At 37.1% G+C, this 17,240-nt stretch overlaps 1 protein-coding gene across 1 annotated transcript in view; it reads right to left on the minus strand.

Moving 5' to 3' along the window:
* Window positions 1-17,240, minus strand: part of F10 (coagulation factor X) — a 34,040-nt gene that overhangs the window by 9,561 nt on the left and 7,239 nt on the right. The window contains exons 2-6 of the mRNA XM_044667143.1: window positions 12,757-12,917; window positions 10,822-10,846; window positions 4,648-4,761; window positions 2,962-3,093; window positions 1,669-1,919 (exon numbers count right to left, since the gene is read on the minus strand). Of these exons, the coding sequence (XP_044523078.1) occupies window positions 1,669-1,919; window positions 2,962-3,093; window positions 4,648-4,761; window positions 10,822-10,846; window positions 12,757-12,917 (683 nt within the window). The remainder of the gene's footprint in view (window positions 1-1,668; window positions 1,920-2,961; window positions 3,094-4,647; window positions 4,762-10,821; window positions 10,847-12,756; window positions 12,918-17,240) is intronic.

Genomic DNA, 17,240 nt, shown 5'->3' on the forward strand with positions numbered 1-17,240 from the left:
TCTTTCTTTCTTTCTTTCTTTCTTTCTTTCTTTCTTTCTTTCTTTCTTTCTTTCTTTCTTTCTTTCTTTCTTTCTTTCTTTCTTTCTTTCTTTCTCCCCTTACTGCTAACTTTTTAAAACCCATATCTTCCATCTTAGAATTAATACTCAGGCAAAAAAACAAACCAAACAACAGTAAGGACTAGGTAATTGGGGTTAAGTGACTTGCCTAGGGTCATATAGCTTGGAAGTGTCTGAGACCATATTTAAACAGAAAATCTCCTGGTGCTCTATCTAGCATGCTACCTAGCTATCCCTATCTTTATACATTTTTCAATGGCTTTCCTCCATTCCTGAAATGAACTCTCACCTCATCTTTATCTCTTAGAATCCCTTATTTCCTTCAAAATTCTGTCTAAGTGATGCCTTTTACCCCCCAGCCCAACCTGATTTTCCTTCTCTTTATTTTGTATGTATTCATTTAGGTACATTTTATTTCTCCTTACAGTTGTTTATTTATTTTTAAGCCTGTCTGACTGTTCATGACTCCATTTGGGTTTGTTTTTTGCAAAGATACTGGAGATGTTTGCTATTTTCTTCTCCAGGTCATTTTACAGATGAAGAAACTGAGTGAAACAGGATTAAGTGACTTGCCCAAGGTAACATAACTAATAAGTGTCTGAGACTGGATTTGAACTCTAGCCCTCCTGTGGGATAGCCTATAGGACAAGCCTATCACCTTGCTGTCTCAATAGAATAAGTAAGGAAAGGATTGTTTCATTTTGTCTATGTTTCCTTAGTGCCTGGCATAGTTCCTGGCATCAGCAGGCACTCAGTACATGCTTGTTGATCGTCTGGTTTGAGGAGCACCTTTTAAAAAGCATCTTGCTTTGAAGATTTGGCTTAATACATTCTTATTACCCTCTTTTTCACTGAGTAATTGTCTTCTAAGGCAATGTTGCCAATATCAAGCTAAGGAACAAATACAGAACCCTGTATTTTGTAGGCCACACCTATAAATATTTGCACAGCTATATTTATTCTCTTATCTTTCTTCTATGGGTACCTCTGTGTCAGTGTGTCTAGCTAAGAAAGAAAATGCTTAGATCACAGGATCACATATTTAGAGGTAGACTGGCTTACAGAAGAGGTCATTTAGTTTAACCCAGTGATTCCCAGAGTGGGCACTACCACCCCCTGGTGGGTGCTGCAGTGATCCAGGGAGGCAGTGATGGCCACAGGTGCATTTATCTTTCCTATTAATTGCTATTAAAATTTAAAAAAAATTAATTTCCAGGGGGCTAAGTAATTTTTTTCTGGAAAGGGGGCAGTAGGCCAAAAAAGTTTGGGAACCACTGGTCTAACCTTCTGATTTTACAAATGAGGAAACTGAGGCCCAAAATTTGAGCAAGTGGCAAAGCTGGGATTTGGATCCAGACCCCCTGGCTAAAAAAATCTAGCATTCTTCTATTTATAACATATGCTATATGCACACACACACACACACACACACACACACACACACACACACACACAAAACACACACTATGTTTTCCCCCCAAATTGAAATAGAATTAGGACTATGGGGCATTTAAAAAAATAGCTATTGATGACCATTTTAACTTTATGAAATTGAGAGGTATCAAATCACATTTTTGACCTAGTAGCATAGATACAAACCACAATTACCTGCCAAGGACATTCTCCCTCATTGCAATTTTCTCCTCCAACAATTTTTGTGAAATCTTTCCCATCGTTTTTAGGTTCTGTGTAATTTGGCAAGAATCTTCCAAAAGGATCCTTCGTGGGAGGCAGAGTCTCTTTTTCCAGATCTGCACGTGGACTCTCACTTAAGCTTGGAGAAGTGACACTTTGCATGTCAGGTTCTGGGACTGACCTCTTCCTTCTTTCCTTGGTGTATTTTCCACATGGGTAGGTTTCTGAGAGAAAAAAAAGAAGAGATTTGATATCTGAAAAGGTTCCCAAATGACACAACCAATGCCTCTGTCACGGTTGGCTTCAGAGAGGATGACAATCTGTCTCTTGACTTACTTTCTTCCTTTTTAAAAATCCTTACCTTCTGTCTTAGAATCAGTACTAAATACAGTTTCCAAGACAGAAGAGCAGAAAGGGCTAGGCAATTGGGGTTAAGTGACTTGCCCAGGGTCACACAACTAAAAAGTGTCTGAGGTCGGATTTGAAACCAGGACCTCCTGTCTCTTGGCCTGGCTCTCAATCCACTCAAGTCACCTATGCTCCTCTATCTCTTGACTTTCAAAGGGAAAGTTTTAGCTTCACAACTAGTTTTAGCTTCACAACTTGCTGATAGGTCTTACCAAACTGGAAAAGCTAGGACTAAAACAATTGAGACCTTCTATCTGCCTTTTATCTTGGGACTAGGCTAGTGATGTTAAGTGAATCGAATCACCAAGTTGGCTCCAGAATTATTAAAGCCATAGTGACTTTTAAGGATGGTATACCAAATCATTTATTTATTTAACATTTGCAGAGTACATCATGTGAAATACCTGGCTGGAGAAATCAAAAGCTGGAATGAAGGGTACCAGGAGAAACGTCAACAGTCTTCTAGTTTCTAACTAATCTGAGAGTCTATTTATCACACCAAAAAACCCTTTGAGAATGTTCCTATCCCTCCCAGTTGAAAAATATAACTATTCTCTTCTATGTGGCCCATCCTCCACCCCTCTCATAGACTACACTGGGAGCTAACTCTGAAGCTATCATCTCTAAATCCCTCATTTCCAAGGATGAGGAAATCAACACAGGAGAATGCAAACGATTTGCCCAAGATCACACAGATGGTAAATATTAGAGATATTCAAATCAAGAAGATTTGAATCCAGGTTCTCTCAATCTAGATCCCTTTCCTCTGAACTACACTGTCTTTCTACTACATTGGTTTTCTAGAGAAGACATCCCCAGCTACTTTTTGCTCTTTCATAGACCAATGTAACTTCCCACCTGTAGGGATACAGGATTTGCCATCATCTCCCAGGATGTAGCCTTTGGCACAGCTACATACCACAGCGTTTTTTGCTTCTTTGCAGAATTGTTCACACTCTCCGTTATCCAAACTGCAGAATTTTAGTGTTGCTGCCCAAGAGAAAAGCATGTTAGATTTGATGGAAGTGTCGCTGTGGCCCAAACTCAGGTTACTTGAGTGTCCTAGTAGGGATCAGGAACTTTTCCAGAAGGGATGATAATAGCAGCAAACTGCATGCTGTACCCATGTCCCTTAATACCATGTTGTACCCCTCTATCCCTCAATCCTGAAACATCTGCTCCCAGATGTTTTAATCAGCTGGAAATTCAAAAGACAACCCTATCCTCCCATCATAGCATTATCATCAACAGCATTCAGGTGTTCTGGGTGGAAAGCTCATAGAACCATAAATTTAGAGCTGGAAGAAACCTGGGAAACCAGCTAGATCAACAGTCTCATTTTACAGGTGAGGAAATTAAGATCCAGATGCCTCAGATGATTCACCCCAAGACTACATATCTGGTATATAGGCAAACCCAAACTTGAACACAGGTCCTCTGACCCAAGTCCGATGCCAGTGCCCCATGCTAATCTTACCCTAGCTTACCTATTGACTCGATATGATGTTTTTGTTTATTTTATGCCTTTTGATATCTTGTTTTGTTTTTGCTTGCTTGCATGTTTTGAGGACTTAAAATAACATTGGAGATAGTATGGGAAGTCTATTAACCAGGAAAGGAGGAGGTCAGATGACTGAGGTAATATTTGGCAATATTCTATAAACACATTGACCATAAAAGTAGGAGTAAATATATTTATGGAACCCCTGACATCTACCTTAGAGATATTGAATGTATGCCCCTGTAAAATGTACACTCCTTGAGGGCAGGGACTACTTAATGATTAACTTTGTATATCCAGTGCCTAGCAGAGTACCTGGCACTTAGTGGTGTTTTAATAAATGATTGCTGATTGATTGATAGTTCTATTATCTGAAAGTCCTTCCAAAGTTTGACTGTTTTCAAATGACAACAAGTTATTTGTATACTTAATAAGATATACTTGATACATATAAAACTTCGCTATAAATTCCTTATTTGTTTAATTAGGGACAGTCCAAATTTCTCTAAGGGATCTTTTTCTCTCCTTTAGCAATAGGAACAAACGCTAAAACACATTTTGGATAAAGAGTTTTTGGTTTGTGCATGTTTCCCTTCCCTCCAAAGTCCCACCTCCTCTTCTTTTTTTCTTCTCTTTAAAAAAAAAATCAACCTTTACTTTCTGTCTTAGTAAGAATTCTAGGATAGAAGGGCAAGGGCTAGGCAAATGGGGTTAAGTGACTTGCCCAGAGTCACATGGCTAGGAAATGTCTGAGGCTAGATTTGAACCCAGGTCTTCCCGACTTCAAGCCTGGTGCTCTATTTACTGTGCTACCTACCTTGCTCTCTCTTTTCTTTTCCCTTCCCTTCTCTGATAGTCTCTTCCCCCCCCCTTCCCTCCCCTCTCCAAAAATCTATTAGTACAAATAAAAGAGTTTAATATAATTTGGAAATCTGAAAGGACTTAGGACTTGTATATTAAGCCTTTCTCCTTTATCCTCCTTCCCTGGTGCTTGCTCTTTAGATAATCCCAGTCTTTAAGGCAGTAAAATAAACAGGACTTACAAAATTCACAGTTTTTGCCTTCATATCCTTCCATACAGCTGCAGGTATATTCATCAACACCATCTTTACAGTGCCCTTGATTCTTACAAGGCTGACTTTCACACTGGTCACCATCTGCAAAGAAAAAACTTGAAACCCAATTTTGCAAAGGTTTCCCATCATCCCTAATGGAAACTCCTTGGCTTTGGTGACAACATTTTCAGGCAATCCCAATGACTTTGCTGTTTCTGAAAGAGTCCCATCAACTAATTCCTGGGATCAAGTCCTAACCATGTCATGTCAGTAGGATCCTTCTGTGTTTGTTCTTATATGACTGTGTTGGTGAACCTATGGCATGTGTGCCGGAGGGTCTGCTCCCTTCCCCCTCTCCACTGTGCCTGAGAACTTTTCTCCCCTGACCCGCCCCTCTGCCCAGCAGTCCAATGGGAGTGCTTCCTCCTTCCCCTGTCTAGGGTAAGGGTGCAGCTCACACGCGGTGTAATGGTTGCAGTTTGGGCATTCGGTCTCTAAAAGGTTTGCCATCGTTGTTATATGATATCCCAAATTTGGATATTTGATATGTAGACAATTTTTGGAATATATGACATGAACTGAGTGCTTTTTATTTAGTTAGTTTTTATTTATTTAAAATCCCTTACCTTCCATCTTGGAGTCAATACTGTGTATTGGCCCCAATGCAGAAAAGTTGTAAGGGAAAGCAATGGGGGGGGAGGGGAGGTGTCAAGTGACTTGCCCAGGGTCACCCAGCTGGAAAGTGTCTGAGGCCAGATTTGAACCCTAGGACCTCCCATCTCTAGGCCTAGCTCTCAATCCACGGAGCTACCCAGCTGCCCTCCTGAGTGCTTTTTAAAAGAAAGCTTTGTTGTAGAAATAGCCTGAAGGTAAAGCTAATTAAAGGTGTGAAAATAATGTGATTTGGTAAAAGTGAAGAAAGGAAGTTAAAAAGCATTTTTTAAAGCATCTATTATGTATCAGACACTGTGTTAAGCACTTCATAAATATTATCTCATTTGATCCTCAGGGCAACCCTGAGAGATAATGCTATTGTTACCAGCATTTTACATTTGAGGAAACTGAGGCAGATACTGGTTAAGTGACTTGCTCAGGGTCATACAACTAATAAGTGTCTGAGAGGAGATTTGAATTCAAGTCTTCTTGACTCCAGGCCCAGAAATCTATCCACTGTTCCACATAGGCATCATTGTGTTTTGGTAGCGAGTCTCCAGTATTCCTTTGCCAATGACACTCTACTTTCCAAATAGATCATAAGTGGAAAGGGCTGCTCGGGCCCTTAAAGATCATCTAGGCCATTACTCTCATTTTTCCAATGAAGAAACTGGGGTCCAAAGAGAGGAACTGAGTGTTCAAAACTAAATAGAGAGCCAGTGGAAATGTTGGTAGAATTTGGCATAGTAAAATAGAAGGGACTGGAAAGGAGGTGAAAAGACTTTGGCTCTAGTCTTGGTTTTGTCACTAATTTACAGTATAATCTTAAACAAATTACTTAAAATATCCACTTAAAATGGCCATCCACAGCCATAGAAGGAACTGATGGAGTTGGGATGCAGATTAAAGCATTCCATTCTTCACTTAATTTCCTTTATGGATTTTTCTCTAGAATAAGCAATATGTCTCATCTTTCACAACATGACAAAATGGAAATATGCATGTATGATGACACATGTACCAACTATATCATATTACCTGTCAACTTGGGGAGAACAGTAGGGCAGGAGGGAGAGAGAGAAAAAATGTCAGAAAATGATTATTAAAAATTATATTGACATGTAATCTGGAAAAAATAGAAAAAAATAAAATATGGGGGGAAAATATAAATTCCTTCAATATAGGAACAGTTTTCCCCCCTCTTTGTATCCATAGTGCCTCATGCATTGTAGGTCTTTGATAAATGTTTGTTGATTGACTGATAACAAGCATATAGTGCCAAACTGTATGTCCTAGGTCACCAACATTGTGGTGATGTAGAATATGATTTCTTTTTTCTTTTTTTTATTTCTTTTTTTTAATTTTTTTCCCAAACATTTATTAATATTCATTTTTAACATGGTTACATGATTCATGCTCCTCCTTTCCCCTTCACCCCCCCGCACTCCCCCCACCCATGGCCGTTGCACATTTCCACTATTTTTGTCATGTGTCCTTGATCAAGACCAATTTCCAAATTGTTGGTAGTTGCATTGGTGTGGTAGTTTCGAGTCCACACCCTCAATCATGTCCACCCCGACCCATGCGTTCAAGCAGTTGTTTTTCTTATATGTTTCCTCTCCTGCAGTCCTTCCTCTGAATGTGGGTAGCGTCTTTACCATAAATCCCTCAGAATTGTCCTGGGTCACTGTATTGCTGCTGGTACAGAGGTTCATTACATTCAATTTTACCACAGTATATCAGTCTCTGTGTATAGAGTTCTTCTGGCTCTGCTCCTTTCGCTTTGCATCTGTTCCCAGAGGTCTCTCCAGTTCGCCTGGAACTTCTCCAGTTTATTATTCCTTTTAGCACAATAGTATTCCATCACCCGCATATACCACAGTTTGTTCAGCCATTCCCCAATTGAAGGACATACCCTCCTTTTCCAATTTGCTGCCACCACAAAAAGTGCAGCTATAAATATTTTCGTACAAGTCTGTTTATCTATGATCTCTTTGGGGTATAAACCCAGCAATGGTATGGCTGGGTCAAAGGGCAGGCATTCTTTTATAGCCCTTTGAGCATGATTCCAAATTGCCAGCCAGAATGGCTGGATCAGTTCACAGCTCCACCAGCAATGCATTAATGTCCCAATTTTGCCACATCCCCTCCAACATTCATTAGTCTCCCCTTCTTTCATTTTAGCCAATCTGCTAGGTGTGAGGTGATACCTCAGAGTTCTTTTGATTTGCATTTCTCTAATTATTAGAGATTTGGAACACTTTCTCATGTACTTATTGATACTTTTGATTTCTTTACCTGAAAATTGCCTATTCATGTCTCTTGCCCATTTATCAATTGGGGAATGGCTTGATTTTTTATACAATTGCTTTAACTCCTTGTATATTTGAGTAATTAGACCCCTGTCAGAGTTTTTCGTTATAAAGATTTTTTCCCAATTTGTTGTTTCCCTTCTGATTTTGACTACATTGTTTTTGTACAAAAACTTTTTAGTTTAATATAATCAAAACCATTTAATTTACATTTTGTAATTTTCTCTAACTCTTGCTTGGTTTTAAAGTCTTTCCTTTCCCACAGATCTGACAAGTAAACTATTCTGTGTTCACTTAACTTGTTTATAGTTTCCCTCTTTATATCCAAGTCGTTCACCCATTCTGAATTTATCTTGGTGTAGGGCTTTTTCTTTTTTCCAGATTTCATGTCAATACAATTTTTAATACTTCTTTTTCTGGCATTCTGCAATCCACGTTCTTCCCTCTCTCCCACTCATCCCCAAGAAGGCATATAATATGATATAGGTTGTACAAATATTAACATGTAAGACACATTTCCTTGTTCATCATGTTATGAAACAAGATACCTATTGCTTACACTAGAGAAAAATTCATGAAATAAAGTGAAGAATGTTAGGTTTCAATCTGTATTCAGACTCCCTTAGTTCCTTTTATGGTGGTGAATAACCTTTTTGGAGTTGTTCTAGGTCCTTGCCTTATTATTGGAAGTTTAAAGTCACTCACCCTCGAGCAGTGTTCTTTATTGCTGTTACTGTGTACAACTTTCTCCTGGTTCTGCTCAGGTCACTTTGTATCACTTCATATAGGTCTTTTTAGTTTTTTTTTTGTATGTTTATATTATTTGTTATCCTTTAGCACAATTTCTTCCCTTTGCTCAAGGTGTCACCTTGTTTCGTATATTTGTGGGTATATATATATATATATACATGTATATATATATATATATATGTATAGAGGCAGCTAAATGGCTTTAATGGATGGAGTTGCTAGGCTTGGGGTCAGGAAGACCTCAGTTCAAATCCAGCCTCTGACCCTAACTACCTATATGATCCTAGGCAAATCATTTAACTTTTGTTTGTCTTAATTTAATGCAGAAGGAAATGGAAAACCACTCTAGTGTAAGAATTGATTTTTTTATATACTTTAGTAATTCTTATATTCGGTCCCTGGAATAGAAAGGCCCCAGTTCCTGTATATTAGGGAGAATTACTGGGTATCCCTATGTCTAGGGTCTGGGTCAGAGATTTCATCTAATCTACTGTGATTTGCTTATTCTTTGTTCTTAGGAATCCCAAAGAATGCCTTCCCATTTAATTTTAAGAATCTAGAAAATTTCATAGTTTTTAATTTAATAATTTTTAAATTTAAGAATGTTGTTACTAAATTAAGGGGACAAGGATTCTTTTCCTGTGTATCTCCTATGACATGAGGATGGGGAAGGTTGGATCGTTTGATGGACCACATCTTAATGATCTGTTTGTACAGTTAGAAAACCTTGAACCCTTGGACTTCATCTCCTAGAATCCTTTCTCCTTCGTCCATGTAGAGTCCTTGTATATTGTATAAGTTTGCTGTAACTCCGCCTCTAGCTCTCTTTTTCCCCTCCACATGCATGGTTGGTTGAGCTCTCTTTTCCCACATGTGCAGCTGAGTTAGCACCTTTTCTACTCTAGCTTTTTATTTTAGTTATTATTAATAAATCTTATTAAATATAATACTAGAGGCATTGCATATTAATTTTAATTCTCACATGTTTACCAATTAGAGAAGCCTTGAGATGTTTAATTGAGGGGCTGAATAATTAGCTCTTAAAATTCTATCTACTGAGTTACCTAACCAAGTTTTAAGGTCTCTGGTCATTGGGAAAGGGCCATTGACCTATGTTACTTGGACAGCATTGGCATGATATGATCTATGGGGTCACAAAGACTTGGACATGACTGAAGGACTGAACAACAAATACACACACACATATGCCCACATATGCTTAACACTATACTAAGATTTTGGGGACACCCACCCACACATATACATTACTAGATACCTGAAATAAAATTCTGTGGTACAGGCAGTAGTCAAGAGATTTTTTTTTTACTTGCTATGCAAAGGACATAGATATCTCCACAAAGGGAGATCTCTCTGAGTATTAACTCAACTTGAATTTTATGAGCTTCTTTTATGAAGGAGGAAAAAAGGAAATGTGGATTCTGTTTTGCTTGGCTATGCTAATCAAGTATTTTGCAATACCAAAGCATTTTATAAACAGGGCTCACAAATATATGGGAGTAAAAATATTCTTATTGTTAAGAAATATCAGCAACTCATAGGAATAAAAATATTCTCATTATTAAGAAGCTTCTGTTAAGGAGACATAGGTGATATGTGGGCTCAAATAATTAAAGCAGAATACAGGTGATGCAGACATAGTTAATTAAAGCAAATTTTGTTTTTCAGTTGTTTCAGGTATGTCTGACTCTTCATGACCTTTTTTTGGTGAAGATACTGGAGTGGTTTGCCATTTCCTTCTCTGGCTTATTTTATAGATGAGGAATTGAGACAAACAGGGTCAAATGTTCCTAGAGTCACAACCCTGGTAAGTGTCTGAGGCTAGATTTGAACTCAGGAAGATAAGAAGTCTTCTTGACTCTGGCCCTGGCACTCTTTCCACTGTGGCAACCAACTGCCCATATATAATATATAGATCAGTGGTTCCCAAACTTTTTTAGCCTACCACCCCCTTTCCAGAAAAAATATTACTTAGCCCCCTGGAAATTAATTTTTAAAAAATTTTAATAGCAATTCATAGGAAAGATAAATTCACCTGTGGCCATCACTGCCTCCCTGGATCACTATAGCACCCACCAGGGGGTGGTGGCGCCCACTTTGGGAATCACTGATATAGAGTATCTCCAAAGTCTTAGTGCATTCTTAAGCTTCCACAGATTAGCTATTAATGTTCAATTGTAAAAGAGCTTAGATAACTATTTTAAAACTGCACTAAGACTTATAATTTAGATATATCTGTTTAATAGGGTCTAGAGCAGAGAGAGTTGTTCACAGATAAATATTTTTTTTTTACTTTTCCTTCAAATTAAGACTGAGCCACAATTGCTTAAAAACAAGATGGAGTTACTTTGCCTTGAACTTTAATATGATTCATATATGTATTTTTTCATCTATTTCATGTTAGAATAAGATACAAAACATAACTCACCTACATATTTGTTCCAGAATTCCTCCTGATGAAGAAAAAATAGATTTAAACAAATTAGAAAAGCATAGACCAGTAGTTCCAAAACTTTTTTGGTCTACTGCCTCCTTTCCAGAAAAAAATTACTTAGCGCTCCTGGAAATTAAATTTTTTTTAAATTTTAATAGCAATTAATAGGAAAGATAAATGCACCTGTGGCCATCACTGCTCTCCTGGATCGCTGCAGCACCCACCAGGGGGTGGTGGCACCCACTTTGAGAATCACTGGCATAGACTATTACATATTTTCATACAATTAAGGAGAGTCAAGCCATGTGGAGCCTGGGACAGGCTGAAAATGGTATTTTCTTTCTCATTGCTCCTCTTCCCAAATGACAGCAAATAAGTGGAAAATCATTCCTACTTTGGCATAATAATTAGAAAAATATCTTTAATCTTTCTTGAAAATAAAAAAAATTATAAACTTAAAGTTGTATTATAACCTCCCTGAGAGCAGAGACTCTCTCTTCCCTGTCTCTCTATCTTGTCCAACATCCAACCAATGTATTGAATATAGGTGGCACTCAATATATGTTTGCTGAATGTTAAATGAACTTAGAACTCAATTTCTATTACCCTCTTATGGATCTATCAACAATTGCAATTGTGCTATAATACTATGATTGTATTATTTCTGATCAGAATAACTCAGTTAAAAAGTTATTCTGGCAAATCTGTCTAAGTTAATCTTTCATGGAAGCAGTAATTGCTTGGCAATTAACTATTAGGATGTTAGAAAAGGATATTAGACAAAGAAAATTAGAAAATTAGGATATTAGATTCATCGTGAGATGATTATTATCCCCTTATTATCCACCTGTTAAATGTAAGAATTGAGAATCCAAAGGCAAAAGATGAAAAACAGTCCTTACTCTCAAAGAGCTTATACTCTATTAGAATAAACCAGAAGTAGAGAATCATTTGACAGCCAACAGAAATTGTCAATTTGATTTTAGATAAATCTACCACTGGAGACTTGGCTTCGTGATCTCAGATTCCCTTTGAATTCCTCTATCAACTTGTGGCTTGATTACAGAGAAAAAAAATTACTTCCCCTGTCTGAGCTTAGTTTCCCAATCTATAAAAGAAGGGGAGCAACATTGACTTACCTCACAGGATGTGTGAGGAGGAACTCATAAATGCCTTTGCAAATAAAAAAAGAAAGTCATCAAATAAGCTAACTTTACCTTCTTTCAAAACTCTCCCTGCAATTCTCTGCATTGGGAAACATGCCTCATGTTAATGTAGACTTAAGTCTATTTCTCTTTTTCCCCATGCCCACATTATTTGATTCAAATCAAAATTCCTAGTGGTTTTTCATTGGTGAGTCATATTTTCAGCTGTCTGACTCTTTGTGATCCCACTTAAGGTTTTTTTTTTTGACAGAAATACTATAGTGGTTTGCCATTTCAATCTCCAGTTTATTTTACATATGGGGAAACTGAGACCCAGAGAAAATAAATGACTTGTCCAAGGTCACACAACTTGTAAAGGATGGTGCTAGGACTAAGAATCAGGTCTCCTGATTCTAAATCCAATGTTCTTTCCCCTATACTTAAAAACAAACTAACAAACAAAAAAAATTATTCCATCTTAGAATCAATACTGTGTATTGCTTCCAAGGAGGAGGAGCTATAAGAATTAGTCAATGGGGTTTAAGGGACTTCTCTAGTGTCACATAGCTAGGAAGTGTCTAAAGCCAAATTTGATTCCAGGACCTTCTGTCTCCAGGCCTGGCTCTCCATCTCCTGAGCCACCTGGCTGCCCCCTCCCCTGTACTTTTGAGACTGAGTAAATTAGTGAATAGGAGATCAAACAAACCTTCCCCACAAATTTAATATATGGAACATCTCCTAGATGAAGCATGAAACAAATTATTCCCGACCCATTAATCCATACCGTTTTTTCTTTGTCTTCAAAGACTTCTCTGGCTTCTTCATGAGAACATGTTTCTTCTATACATTCTCTCTCAAGGTTTCCTTTCTTTAACTCTTCAAATAATGAATTAGCTCTCCGGGTCCTCTTCAGGACACTGTTGGCCTTTTCTTGATTTAGGAAAACTAGAAGACATTTAACAACAAATAATTAATTGTATGAGGTTCTTTCAGTCCAAATCTTTTCCTCCTCCTCCTGCTTCTTTTCCTTCTCCTCCATCCTCTTCTTCCTCTTCCCCCGACCCCACCCCCACATTAAACTGTTTTAATGGTCTCAAAATTCTGTGACAGATTTTGGTCAAGTTGTTTCCATTTTAAAATTACTTATTTTAAAAAAGAATAACTTAAAAATGCCACAAAAAATCCACAAAAACATTCCTTTCCTCCTGAAGCTTTTATGTGATGCATTGCAGTCTTTTACTTAAATGGCCAATTGAGACAAATGGCTCTTTGACTGTTCTTCCACTAGTGATTAAGACTAGGGTGGTCAGTGTTGTATAGGATATTCATTTATCCTTCTGGACATATTTTTAAATTTAATTAATTTATTTTTTAGAATATTTTCCCATGTTTACATGATTCATTTTCTTTCCCTCCCTTCTTTCCTCCCCCCTCTACTGGGTTGTACAAATGTTATCACTTGATACCTATTTCCATATTATTCATTTTTGCTATGGAACCATTTTTTAAAAGCCTAAACCCCAAATCATATACTCATATATACATGTGATAAGTGATGTTATATGTTTTGCTTTTGCATTTCTATTTCCATAGTTCTTTCTCTCAATGTGGATAGCATTCTTTCACATAAATCCTTCAGGAGTGTACTGGCTTGTTGCATTGCTCCTAGTAGTAAAGTGCATTACATTGAATCATTCCACAATATTTTACTTTCTGTGTACAATGTTCTCTTGGTTCTGCTCATTTCACTCTGCATCAGTTCATTGAGGTTCTCCCAGTTCATATGAAAAGGCTCCAGATCATCAATCCTTACAGTACAAAAGTATTTCTGGATATCTTTTGTGACCGTGCCAATGCCAGCAACCTTCTTGTCAACTGCCTTGATGACACAAACTACAACCGTCTGCCTCATATCAGAAAAGCAAAACTGCCCAGAGGAGTCTTTAAGAGCATATTTTCCACAACTGCTGAAAGAAGGCACTTTTCCTTTCTCCTTTGTAAAGTTGGAAAAGGGTTATGTTTAAGATTGTGGAGGGAGTCTAAGTAAAGATGTCACTCCAGTATATTTGCCAAGAAAACCCCAGATGGGGTCCTGAAGAGTCAGAAATGACTGAAAAATGATTAAACAAAAATGATTATTATCCCCAGCACTTGGTGCAGCACCTGGTACCCAATAGGTGCTTAGTAAATATTTACTAATTACCTGAACTCATGAGGTGAAACATCCATTTTCATGGCTTCATATTTTGCCTCTATTAAGTCGATTCCTAAATAGGGGTGTTTAGCTTGAATGTGACTTCACATGGGACCTTCCAATTGACTTCCAGGTCCATATTTTAAATTCTCTACAGGACATCTCTACTTGGAATCCCTTGATAACCTTAATCTAAAAACTATTTAAGTTAAATACTGAATTCATTTTCTCACCTGAATTGCCATTCTTCAAGATCTTTGAGGTTCAAAAATGTAGCTTAAATACTGCACAATATGTTATTCTTTTTTTTGTAACATTCTATACATCCAGTCTTTTCTGTCTATTCTCACTGTGGTTATTCTCAAAATCTTTATCATCTCATGCTTCGGTTATCCATAAACTATTTTGTTTGTTAGTCTACAATTATTTTATTTTGTTTGCTGTCTCTATAAATTATTTTATTTTCCTTGTTTGAGAAATTATTTTGTTTACTATCTCCATAAATGATTTTGGTTGTTTTGTTCCATAGATTACTTTATCTCGCTATCTTAAAATGATCTCAAGATAATATTTAAATGTACATGTTTATCACATTATCATGTTTGGCTATTAAATATATGTATCAGGAAAATTTTATATTTATCATTATATAACATATAATGTATATTCTATTATAACAAAATAATATATTATATAATTGTCACATAATGATATTATATAATAATAGTACCTGCAAGTCTATCTATTTGAAATATTTGTGAACAAATATTTTATTGATTTTTATTCAGAGAAATTTAAAATAACAGTGATTCAGTCTTTCTTCTCTATTCCCATAGAGGTTATCCTTATCTAAATTTTCATTACCTCATTCATTATATACATATTATATGAAGACTTTATTACCTCCTAATTAATTGTTTTTGTATGACTTCAAATTTCTTTTTGCCAGATTGCTGGACTCAGGCTAGTGAATTAACTGATGTAGAGGAAACTTCTGACTTGGAAACTCTCTATGGATATAGATTAGCAATCTCCTCAAAACTTGTAGTCTCAGAGTTTCCAGGGTCCCTAAGAGTTTAAGTAACTCAGCTGTGGTTAGTATGCCAGGGGCAAGGTTTAAATGCAAGTCTGCCTTTCAGGCTCACCTTCTAAACCCTTGAATTCTAGCTACTAGCATATGTATTTTTAAAATGTTCATGAATACCTCTTCTATCCTGTCTTTTATTAAAAACCTCCATATCTGGTTTTCTTTGTCTATAGAATCAAGTCACTGTGCGCAGCTTAGAATTCAAGGCTCTCCACAATTCAGCCAGGATTTACCTTTCCAGTGTTACCTGCTATTATGCCTTGATGTATATTGTCTGTCCTAGTGAGGCTGACCTCCATGCAATTGGCTGCACCAGCCATGTTCATCACCAGCTATGCTCATATCTAGCCCTCTGCTATTGTCCATGCTGTTGCATCTACCTTAGAAACTTTCTTTTCTTATAATAAGCTTATAATAATCATGTATTCCTACTATACACTTATAATAACTCACATTGATAGAGAGCTCTTTAGAGTCAGCAAAGCACTTTCTTCACAGTGACCTGATGAGGTGTGTAGCAGAAGGATCATGGATCCTATTTTTCACATGCAGAAACTGAAGCAAAATGATTTGTTACAAGGTCATTTGGCTAGGTAATGGCAAAGATGGAACAGAGATTCAGACACACTGTAATTTTCCAGTGGCTACCTCTGACCAACCTCTCCACCAATAGGATCTAAAGGAAGAATTACATATTGCATAGCATTTTTTGGACTGGAGGGTGACCCAAATGTAGCAGTTAATTCAAGTGAGAAGGTAAATCTAGTTTTTAATCTGAATATATGTGGGTGTGTATACATACAGATACACACACACACATATGTGTGTGTGTGTGTGTATATATATATGTATATATATATATATGTATGTATGTATATATTACCTTCTGCTTAGTGTCAACTATAAGACAGAAGAGCAGCAAGGGCTAGGCAATTGGGGCTAATTGTCTTGCCTAGGGTCACACAGCTAGGACAGCAAGGACCTATGTACTTATGATGTTCATTATATCTGCCTCTCATTCACTATATGTCCATTGATTACAAATGGCTAGGCAAATTATGATATGTGAATTTTTTGGAATATTGTTGCAAAATAAGAAATGACAAATATGAAGAAAGTCAAAGAAGACTTGCTTGAATTGATACAGAGTGAAGGAAGCAGAACCAAGAAAATAATTTAAATAATTGCCACACAATGCAATGGAAACAACCATTGAAAGGCATCAGAATGCTAACCAAACATAGGCTCAACAGTAGTATCACTGGGCCAAACTGTAGAGTTTAATGAGTTTTCTTTGGCTTAATTCAAAATTGTGAAATCCAGATCATCTGATTCTAAGTCTAGTGCTGTGTTCCCAATTCTTCTCACCTGCCCATATGTTGAATCTATCCTTTAAGGCCAATGCCATTCTACTTTCTCCATAAAGCTTCTCTGATCACTTCAACTCCAATTTATTCCATGCTGATCTTTCCTTTTCTAACTTTACCTATGATAATAAATGTGTTGAGTGGAATCAAAAGGCAGGAGGAAAAGATGTTCATGATTATCATTGTCATGTTGGTGATGATAGTGATGCCTATATAAATCAGGGTTGGAGGCAGCTAGCTAAATTTAGCTATTTCCCAGCCAATCATATAGCTAGTAAGTGTCAGATGTGGGAATTGAACCCAGGTTGAACCCAGGAATAGAACCCATTCTATAAGGCTACTTCTTTCCCAAGGTTACAAAGATTAGAGTTCAATGTTGAATTAGTTCATTTGCATAGTAGACAAATTATTTAAACTTTAAGGACCTCAGTTTCCTTATCTGGAAGATGAGAGGGTTGAACTAGATATAATTCTGAGGTCTCTTCCAGTTCTAAATCAATTGTTCTAAAAGGAGGAGTGGGGACTTCTGGTTCTAGAGCCAAGATGGCGGTGTAGAAGCAGGGAAGCTTGAAACCACCATGAGAATCCTTTTCAACCAATCTTAAAATAATCCCACAAAA

Source organism: Gracilinanus agilis, chromosome 3 (assembly GCF_016433145.1).
Source record: "Gracilinanus agilis isolate LMUSP501 chromosome 3, AgileGrace, whole genome shotgun sequence".
NCBI lineage: Eukaryota > Metazoa > Chordata > Mammalia > Didelphimorphia > Didelphidae > Gracilinanus > Gracilinanus agilis.